This window comes from Anser anser (assembly GCF_964211835.1).
Source record: "Anser anser genome assembly, chromosome: 21".
Classification (NCBI taxonomy): domain Eukaryota; kingdom Metazoa; phylum Chordata; class Aves; order Anseriformes; family Anatidae; genus Anser; species Anser anser.
The window spans coordinates 2,972,226-2,982,202 of NC_139742.1; the positions used below are offsets into that span (position 1 = coordinate 2,972,226).

Below are 9,977 nucleotides of genomic sequence, written 5' to 3' on the forward strand. Positions count from 1 at the left end.
TGCACAGCTCACCTGAAAGCATCACCACTGTGTTAGACCCATGCAACACGTGGGGGGCTCAGTGCTGGCTGCTCCTGGGGCCAGGTTTGTGTTGTTTTCCCAGGATGGGGGCTGTGGGTTCTTCCTCCTCGCCCCCAGCCGTGGAAGTGCAGCACCAGCCCCTTGCATCCCCCGTGGGCTCCAGTTCCCGTGCGGGAGCCTCGGCGCAGCCCAGCGTGGGCAGGGGAGCAGTGACACGGCCAGCACGCCCACGGCCACGCAGCCGCCTCGGGAACACCTCCGGGACCCCGCCTGGGCCGCACACCCAGGCACACGCTTCCTCCTGGGCTGCCGCCCTGTTTGTGACAATTTCCAGCCAGGAACGAGGAAACGTTTGGGCTTCGCAGCCAGATTTATGGATGTGTCCCCACAGCACCCCGCTGAGGGAGGTGGCTGGTTCGGAGCCGCGTGCTTTGAGGGGCTCCTGCACAAAGTCCCTGCGTGTCACCCAGCACGGAGGGTGACACCGAGGAGCCCCGTGCCCTCTGCCACCGCCGCTCGGGTAACCTCGGGCACATCCCTGGGCGCTGACCTCCTTCCCCCGGGGCAGCACCCGCGGGTGGCGGGGCGGGTGACGTCCAGGTGCCGCTGATGTCACAACCTGGGGACCAAAATTGCTAATTAGGTTTTGCCTCTGTGTCTGTCGATCTCATTTCCTGGTGCTTGTGCAATCGCAGATGCTTTTGTGTGCCTTCCTGGTTGTTTATCTGCCTGCGGGAGCAAAACACCTCCAGAAGAAAACCAGAGCTGCGGGTGGGTGCCCGGCGAGGACGCGCAGGGGAGGGTTTGCTGCAAGAGGGCTTTTTAGCTGCCCTGGTGGCATGGAGATGTTTCACTGTTTTGCACAGAAACATTCCTGGGGGTGAGTCAGACAGCCGAAAGCATGAATCTGCCTGAGGTAGCAAAGCCCCGCACTGCTTCGGAGCCCGGGCATGTTTTAAAGCATTTTCTCCTCTTTTAAAATGGAAAAACAAGGAAGAGTATGGGGTTGTGGTGTGCTCCTGCAGCTCTGGCAGCTGGGACTTTTGGGGGTTTATTTGAAATCCTTCCCCTCCTCCCCCCAAAAAACACTATCGGGATTTGAGATAACGCCCGTGAGCTGCCAGCGCTGGCTGTTTGCGCCGCGCTCGTGCCGTCGGTGCGCTGGGGCGGTTTTGTTCTGCCTGCCGGGACAACGGGGAGCCCTGCAACGCCGTATCTTCGGCGAAGTAAAAAGGCAGCAGCCTGTTTGATTAATCTAATTGAGATTTGGTTTCAGCTCGATAGCTGGAAGTCGCCGCTGTATTGGAGCAGTCGGCTCCAGCTCCCACCTGTTTGCTGGGTTCTTGCAGCTGACTGCGAGTCGGAGCAGAGCCACTGCTGCAGGCGGGCGGGTTTTGCTTCTGAAGGTCCTTAACGACTCTCTGGTGCTTGAAAATGTAGAATATTGTGTTTTAGCACAATGGTTTGTCCATGCAAGGGGCAGGACAGGATTCCTGGGGGGTATGGTCCTGGGGGGGCCGGGGAGGAGCGTGGCACCCACCGGGGCCCTCTGTCACAGCCTCCTGCCCTGGAGCGGGGCTGTGGGGCAAAATGCCGTCGGGACGACCCTACAGAAACAAACTGCCAGAAGGGAGGTGGTAGAAAAGAGTTTGAATAAACAGGATGCGTTATTTTTAAGGACGTAGAGCTGTCAGAGAGCACCCAAGGGAATGCTAGGGGGATGGCGAGGGCTCCGGAGGGGAAGATGGGTGAGGAGCGGGGGGGCAGGCGCTGAGCTCTGCTCCCTGGGGACAGCGACAGGACCCGAGGGGACGGCACGGAGCTGGGACAGGGGTGGTCAGGGTGGTGTTAGGGAGAGGTTCTGCACCCACAGGTGGTCCGGGGCTGGCACAGGCTGCCCGGGGACGTGGGCACGGCACCGGGCTGCTGGAGCTCAAGGAGCGTTTGGACAGAGCTCCAAGACACAGGGGCTGGTGTGGGGGGGTGCTGAGCAGAACCGGGGGCTGCACTCGGTGGTCCCGGGGCCGTTCTGTGCCCCACGGCTCCTCACCCAGCGCCCACCGCCCCCCGAGCACCTCCCACACCCCGGAGCACCCCCCCAAAAGCACCCCCCGGCCCTGCCCGCCTTCCCGGCAGGGGCCGGGTCCCCGCTCGGTGCCGCCCCCCCCCGGGCGGAGCCGCCCCCGCGCCGCCCCCCCCCCGCCTATAAAGCGCGGCGGGCGCGGCCGCGGGCAGCGCCGGGGCCGGTGAGCGGCGGGGCCGCGGGTTCGAGTCCCGCGGGGGGCGGCAGCGCTGCGGGTGCAGCGCCGAGCACGGCGGGGAGATTTGGGGGGGGGGGGGGGACATTTGGAGGGGGGGGGGACACGGGGAGCGAGGGGACCGGCTGGGGGTGACGGACAGCGGGGGGGCGCTTTGGCGGAGGGGCCGGCTGGAAAGTAAGAGGGGGCAAGGGGGGAAGAGGGGCAAAAGAAGGGGAAGAGGGGCGGCGGGGTGACGGCGCGCTCCCGTCCCGCAGGGCCGTCGCCATGTCGGTGTCGCACAGCTCCAGGCTGAACAAGCTGGTGCGGGAGCAGTACATGCGGCTGCCCCAGGGCGGGCAGGTGCAGGTCACCTACGTCTGGATCGACGGCAGCGGCGAGGGCGTGCGCTGCAAGAGCAGGACCCTCGACAAGGAGCCCAAGAGCATCGAAGGTAACGCCGCCGCCGCTCCCTCCTGACGGCGCCGAGCATCGCCGGGATAAAGTTTTGGGGCGCTTCGGGCGGTGGGAGGCAGTGCTCGCCTTCCTTGGTTGCGTGGCACCGGTGATACCCGCTGCAGCCGTCTCACGGGGTTATATAAAGTGGCAATGTAAATATCCGGCTGCGAGGCTGCCGTTTGCCTAATCTGTAATCTGTCATCAGCGCTGGGTGGGAAGGGGAACGTGAGATCCTCGCCCCTGTCCACCGGGCAAACAGGCGTGGAGCCGGGCTGGCACCCAGCGCGGTGCGCGCCAGGCGTTGGCACAGGGTGGCCGGCGGGGAGGAAAAGCTCCGGGGCTGATCCTGCCTGCGCCCCGATGGCACTGGGGTGGGTGAATGCACCGCTGCTCAGGGTTGTGCATGAAAACCTCGGTGGCTGTCATGGCACGGCGCTTGGTGCCCTCTTGTGTGCTCCATGCCGGGTCTAAGCCAGCAGCACCTCGCGCTATCCGTACGTGAGATACCTCCTCCCAACCCCACTCTCCCCTTTGTCCCTCTCCCACCCCACAGATGTCCCCGAGTGGAATTTTGATGGCTCCAGCACAGCGCAGGCGGAGGGCTCCAACAGCGACATGTTCCTGGTGCCCGTCTGCATGTTCAGGGACCCTTTTTGCCTGGACCCCAACAAGCTGGTGCTGTGCGAAGTGCTCAAGTACAACAGGAAGCCTGCAGGTGAGCACCGGTATCGTTAATAACTACTAATCCCAGCCACCCCGCTATAACTCGGGGTGCCTCTCTCCAAGAAGACCGCTGGCACTGACGCTGCTCCTCGCCAACCTGCGCTGAGCTCTTGGCCTAAGGCTCCGAAATGCGAGCACTGGCAGAGGCGGGTGCGTGCAGGGACCTGTTGCAGGAGCTGCTGCGAAGGGCGAGGAGCAGAGCAGCGAGAGGCGGCTGCCGTCCTGCTCCCGTGCGGATAGGTGGCACGGGGTGGCCCAGGGTTTAATCCTGAGCACGCCCAGCCCCGCGGGGCCGTGCAAAGCATCAGTGCTCTGGCTTGTAAATAAGGGGAAACTGTAGGTGAGAAGCGGTGTTCAAAGCGCTCGGGGAGGGGAACAGCAGCTCGCTGTAATGCGCCGGCTTGGTGGCTGCTCGCCTTGTTGATGGCCGCAGGAAAGGAATGCGAAGGTGCTGGCGTGGCTCGGGGCGTCCTTTTGCAAACGCAAGGGCTTATCGCCAAGGGCAGAAGTCTGCAGTCCCGGTGTCTGTCTGTCCATCTGATAAAGCCCAGGATGGAGGAGGGGATGCCTGGGGGGAAGGGTTTGGGTTGGGATCCTTGCCCGGCGGCGCTGCCTCTGCCGGAGCAAGGCTTAAAGCCAGCCCTGGGTGCTGGAGCTGTGCAGCTTCCAGTCCTCCAGCTCCTCCGGGAGCAGGGCTGCGTTGCCATTAAGGACCTCGTGTGGCACGTTGTCCTGCTCCTGAGCCAGCCCAGCTGCTCCCAAAACCACGGAGCTGGAGGGAGATGAGGAATAAGCTGGGGATGGGAGGAGAGAAGCGGTGGGAGATGGTCAGTCCCTGCTCCTAGATGTGCCGGGTGCCCGGGGGACAGGGCTGGGGATGTGTCCTGATGTCTCGGGAGGAAGACATGGGGCGGAGGCAGTGGTTTTGGGGGTAGTTTAATGAAACCTCCTGGGCCTGTGGCCTGATGCTGTGGGCATGCAGTGGCTCTGCAAGGAGGAACCTGGTGAGCAGAAGGCCCTGCAGGAAGGGGGATTCGCTCACCGCTTTCCCTGAGGCTTCTGCGGGAAATGCTCTGGGAGGTGGCTGAGACTTGAGTGGGATGGAGCTGAGCACGGTGGGCGCATGCCCGCGGCGTGGGTCTGACCGGGACCTCCCTGCCCGCAGAGACCAACCTGAGGCACACCTGCAAGAAAGTCATGGACCTGGTGAAGGACAGCCACCCCTGGTTCGGGATGGAGCAGGAGTACACGCTGCTGGGCATCAACGGCCACCCCTACGGCTGGCCCGACAACGGCTTCCCCGGCCCGCAGGGTAAGTGCCTTCCTGCGAGCCCCAGCCCGAATGCTCACCGGGGGTGCTGCTGCTGATGTCCCTACCGGGGCAGCATCCCATCCTATCCCCATCCCATCCCACTGCTGGTGCTCGGGCACGTTTCCCCTTGTGGGAGCCAGGAGAAGGAGGGCTGGAGCTGTTTTGCCGACTGCCCCGTGGCTCACGTGAGCCGGCCGGCAGCGCCGCTCCCGCCGGAGCCCATTGCACAAACAGCTCTGGGCTGCACGACTTGTTTGTCAAGGGCTGGAGAACTCGGCCGGAAAAATCTCCCCGCGGCTGTTGGTGAAAGGACCGGCCGGGCGCTGCAGCGCACGAGGCTGAGCACCTCCTGGGAGAGGGCCAGGGGTTTCCCAACCTGACTTCTTCGCGTCGCAGGGACGGGCTGTTTGCAACATCTCCTTTCCCCTAAGCGGGGAGAAGATATCTTCTTCCTCTGATCTGCGTGAATGAGGAAGAGCGCTGTGAAACCACAGCCAGCTGACTGTTCTGGGCACGAACAATGCCAGCTGTTGGCAGAACAATCTCCAGAGCTTGAAGTGCTCAGAGGGTCAGTGGGGTGCCCCGGGGCAGACCCAGCCAAGCTCTCCTTATCTCCTGGCTGCCTCCCAGTTGGCGTTACAAGTCCTGTTGAGCTGCAGAGATAAGGCCCAGGTTGCGCAGATGGTCGCTCACTGCTCCCCTGAGTTGGGGTTGGTGGCCCGATGCGCCACGGATCCCCATTTGATCTCCATAAATCCTCTGCAGCCGATGCTGGTCCCATTGCCTGGGGGTGGTGGGGGCACACTGCCGTTCCTCCCCAAAGCCTTATTTGTGCGGTGCCTTCTGTTTCCTTCCCAGGCCCCTATTACTGTGGGGTTGGAGCGGATAAGGTGTATGGGCGGGACATCGTGGAGTCCCACTACAAGGCTTGTCTCTACGCGGGGGTGAAGATCTGTGGCACCAACGCGGAGGTGATGCCCTCCCAGGTAGGTGCCCGTGGGGCTCAGAGGTGCTGACCACGAGGATGCTCCAGCTCTGCTTCTCCCAGACTTGTGCTCCCCATTTCTCCTTGGGGCTTCTCTGCTGTTGGGTCCCCAGTGATGGAAAGCGGTCAGTGGGGCTGAGCCAACCCTGCGGTGCCCAGCACAGCATCAGCGTGAGCCAGGGTGGGCTGCGGGAACAGCAAGTGGAGCTGAGGGTGTCTGCGTCCTGCTCCTCTGCCCTAAGTGCTGGGAACCTCTTGTAGGACACAGCCTTGGGGTGGCTGGAGGGGATTTGGGTTTTTTAGGAGTTGACACAAGGGAGCCTCTGATTGCTTTATGCAGGCGGCCAGACTGGCCAATGGCAATTTGATTCTCCCGCTGATAAGCGGGGGTTTATCAGCAGCGGGGCTGAGACAGGCTTTTAAAGCCCCTGCTGTTTGCCCTGATCTTTTCAGGGTCCTCCTCGGCTGCCCCCAGCACCCCGCGCTCCGGCCGGGCCATGCCAGCAGCTGCGGATGCGTCATCCCAGCTTAGTCACCAAGGGTGGCGCAACCCTGTCCCCAGGAAGGACTCGTGGGGACATCTTTAGTCCCGTGCCCAACTTGCAGGAGGATCTTACATGCCAGCAGCTCGAGCGCCAGCCTTGGAGCAGGGCGTGATACTTGTTTACTTCCATTTTGAGAAAAGCCCTCCGATTTTCTCTCCTTCGTTGTGAGCAGTTTATTCCCTTTTTTTTTTGGCGTGCAAAAGCTGTCCTGCTGCTTAACTCAATGCTCCCCATCCCGTCGCTGATTCCTGACAGGTGAATTATAAAGCTCAGCCATTCCCCACGCTGGCAGCTCTTGCAGGGGGGTGACAGGGACATGAGCTGCCCCACAGCTGAGGCACAAATCTCTCCCGTCCCCCCAACACATCTACTCTCCCCTTCCAGTGGGAATTTCAAGTGGGTCCGTGCGAAGGCATCGAGATGGGCGATCACCTCTGGATGGCTCGCTTCATCCTGCACCGCGTCTGCGAGGACTTCGGGGTGGTGGCCACGCTGGACCCCAAACCGATGACGGGCAACTGGAACGGGGCCGGCTGCCACACCAACTACAGCACCGAGGAGATGCGGAGGGACGGGGGTCTCAAGTGAGTCCCTGGGGGAGCCCTGGGCTGCACGCGGGAGGGTTGGGGCCACGCGCCGAGCCGGGGGGAGTGACTGATTTTAAAAGCACGTTGCCATGTGTGGTGGCCTGAGAGTGCCCCTGGGCTCTGCTGGTCCCTGTGCCAAACCTGACCCTGTCCTTGTCCCCCACAGACACATCGAAGCGGCCATCGAGAAGCTGAGCAAGCGGCACGACTACCACATCTGCGTCTACGACCCGCGGGGCGGCAGGGACAACTCCCGGCGGCTCACCGGCCACCACGAGACCTCCAACATCTTCGAGTTCTCCGCCGGCGTGGCCAACCGGGGCGCCAGCATCCGCATCCCGCGCCAGGTGGGCCAGGACGGCTTCGGCTACTTCGAGGACCGGCGGCCGGCGGCCAACTGCGACCCCTACGCGGTCACCGAGGCCATCATGAGGACCACGGTGCTCAACGAGACCGGCGTGGAGACCAAGGACTATGCCGACCACTGAGGCCGCGGGGTGGGTGGAGGTTTTCGTGTCGAGGCGAGCCGTGCCCGCACGGTGCCGTCGGCTGTCAGCTCAGACTCTTTAGGAAGCTCGCTTCTGGTTTTGTGAAATGTCGCCTTAGAAATTATATATATTTTATAGTGAGAGGGAGGGGCCCAACCTATTTTCTCAACCACTTTTTCTGGTTCCTGGTTTTAGGTCATCCTTGGGGAGGTTTTTAAGACTTGGATGGAATTTTTTTTTTCCGATGGACTTTACACTGTGATGTACATAGATTCCTACGTGGAAGCTGCAGCTGCTGCTGTTTGCACCTGGGGTGGGTGGGTGCTTTTTTTCCCTGTATCTCTGTTGCAAGGAAAAGATAATAAATAATTTTCCTGGCTGCGTGGCAGCCGGGTTACGCTGCGGCGGGTGCATTTTTCTGTGGCTCCTCGAGCTCCGTGCAGGATTTAATTGGGGTCTTGCTGATGAGTTGCTGCTTCTGGGGCCGGGGAGCGCAGGAGCTGAGATGCTGGAGGCACCTTGGGCAGGTTTTAGCCCTGAAACGGGGAGGGTCTCCCCCAGCTGCCGGGGCCGCCCTGCCCCATTTGCCGGCGGCCGAAAGGCCATCTCCCTGCGTCGTGATCCCCGCAAGGCAAACAGAGCGGCGCAGCCTGAGCAAACAGCGGCCGGGGCAGCAGCTGGCGGGCGTTTACACAGGGCGTGCGCCGCTGAGTCAGCACCGGGCACGGCGGGTGGGCGGCCAGCACGGGCGGGGGGATTTTGAACCTGGTTTTGCCTTTACCTACGCAGGGATGAGCCCCAGTTGAGGACCCCAGGTCCCTCCTGCTGGTCACGGTGCTGCCAGAGTGAGCTGGGGGTGCTGCTGCGACCTGGACACATGAGCAGCTGGGTGCCCTTGGTGTCTCTGAGCCATTCACGATTAATGTAGCCCGGTCCCCACACTAAGAGGGACAAATTTTCCTTCCAGAAATTGCCAGTCACAGCTTTTAGTCGTCTTCATCAAAATCACAATGCTGCCTCGTTTTCCTCTCGTTTCTGTGGTGTCTTTAACGGGCGATGTGAGCACTGGGACAGCGACTGCTGCCCGCAGCTGGAAAATCAATGAAGAGCTAAATGTGGAGCAGGAAGATGCTCGTGTTCCTTTCCCTGGCTGTACCAGCGCCTCTAAGTGCAGTGCCGCGCGGCTAAATCTGGGGAAGCGCATCAATCCGCATTGCCAAGCGCCTTTAGCACAGCGCCGCGTGGGACCCGGCCCGGCGCTTTGTGCCTGTTCCAGGTCTCAGCTGCGGGTCTCACGCTGTGATTCCCCTCTGCTGGAGCAGCCTCCCCTGGGGTAGGACTGGGGGGGCTCCAGGGACTCCCCGAGCCACAGCCGGGGCTGTTCCCGGAGCTGGGGCCAGCCCTGGCCGCTGCTCGCAGGGGTTGCTGCAGCTGCTGTGTGCTCCGATGGTGCTCCAATGCCCTCTTGCTCTCCTTTGCCAAAACACAGATCTCGCTGGTCCTTTTTGAGGTCAAAATGGGTCAAAACCCGTATTTATTTTTTTTTCCTAAAGCAGGAGAATTTCCACCCACAGGGCCAGCACCAAAGGGGAAACAAGGACACGTGCGTGTTCCTACAAGAGCCGTTGTTACAGTTCGCTGTGCCTGCTGCTGTTGGAGGCGAGCTGTGGGGCTCGGCTGGCGGGGCAGGCACTGGGGACGGATCCAGCCCTGGGGACTGGGCCGGGACGCACCCAGCACCACCCAGTGCTCCCCAACAGACCACGGTAAGTGGCGGCAATGGGGGACCCCAAGGCAAAACCCAACCCAGGATGGGGCTGCTGGGGCTGCCGGGGTTTTCCAGGGGCTCGGCTTTGCTTCGGGGGGATCTTCACCCTCCGGGGCTTTCCCCAAAAAGCCGGGCCGGGCCTCATCCTGCACGGCCCGCGGCCGGGCGTTAGCGCTGCCTGGGGGTTTGCTGCCCTCAGCAGGCTCCGGGGCGAACGGCAGCGAGAGCAGCCCCGGGACAACCCCAAAAGCCCACCAGCACCCAAGCTGGCATTTCCACCCCAGCGGCCAAAAAAAGAGCAAAAGCAAAAAACAACCCCAAAACCAGAAAAACAGCCCCCCAAAACAAACCAACAAACAACAAAACCCCCAAAACAAAACCAACCCCCTTTGGGGCTCATCCCATACGCGTCCCAGGAGCCGGGTGCTGCCCAGGGCTCTGCGGGGTCACCCCAGCAGCCGGCACCCGGCAGCACTGCCCAGGGGACCCTGCAGCTCCCAGCTTTCCATGGCTGCCGAGGCCGTTAGGCTGATCTCAGGCGAGGCCTTCAGGGTTGTTTTTTATTCCGGTAATAAAAAGGACATCAGAACCGCAATTCCGACCCTAACAATCGCGTTACTCAAAGCCGCTGGGCAGAAGCGGGGAGTTCTGGGTAGAACGAAGACCTAAACCGAAATGTCAATAATAACTTTTTTCCCTCTCCTTGTCTTCCAGCCTGCACAATCCGCTTGAGTCTCTCTATCTTAATGAGCATTAAAATGGTTTCAAATTAGATCTATGGAAAATTGAACTTTATTCCCTCGGAACTTCAGTCTGGCCTTTAAAAGCCGGCGGTAATAGTTGGGTTTCGTG

At 61.7% G+C, this 9,977-nt stretch overlaps 1 protein-coding gene and 1 long non-coding RNA gene across 4 annotated transcripts; one reads left to right on the forward strand and one right to left on the reverse strand.

The window, feature by feature from the left end:
* Window positions 1-147: 147 nt before the first annotated feature.
* Window positions 148-1,920, reverse strand: LOC310885005. The gene is made up of 2 exons (XR_014574491.1): window positions 1,350-1,920; window positions 148-640 (listed from the first exon to the last, which is right to left on the reverse strand). It is a non-coding gene; the product is annotated as an uncharacterized lncRNA (long non-coding RNA).
* Window positions 846-7,759, forward strand: LOC310885000 (glutamine synthetase). 3 transcript variants are annotated; one of them, XM_083807713.1, is made up of 7 exons: window positions 846-901; window positions 2,537-2,712; window positions 3,271-3,432; window positions 4,606-4,752; window positions 5,611-5,738; window positions 6,667-6,866; window positions 7,036-7,759. In XM_083807713.1, exons 1-7 carry the CDS (start codon window positions 861-863, stop codon window positions 7,355-7,357), a joined length of 1,176 nt encoding a protein of 391 aa, XP_083663839.1. In that variant the 5' UTR covers window positions 846-860; the 3' UTR covers window positions 7,358-7,759. The 3 variants fall into 3 exon arrangements, with proteins under 3 accessions (XP_083663839.1, XP_083663841.1, XP_083663840.1); XM_083807715.1 differs by lacking the exon at window positions 846-901 and adding an exon at window positions 2,234-2,267; XM_083807714.1 differs by lacking the exon at window positions 846-901 and adding an exon at window positions 2,255-2,286.
* Window positions 7,760-9,977: the final 2,218 nt, after the last annotated feature.

Bases quoted from the DNA above. Each gene is read 5' to 3' on its own strand.
- LOC310885000 (XM_083807713.1), top strand. From the start codon at position 861: ATGGAGATGTTTCACTGTTTTGCACAGAAACATTCCTGGGG. The intron at 2,713-3,270 runs GTAACGCCGCCG...CCCACCCCACAG, and splicing joins GGAGCCCAAGAGCATCGAAG to ATGTCCCCGAGTGGAATTTT. The intron at 5,739-6,666 runs GTAGGTGCCCGT...CTCCCCTTCCAG, and splicing joins CGGAGGTGATGCCCTCCCAG to TGGGAATTTCAAGTGGGTCC.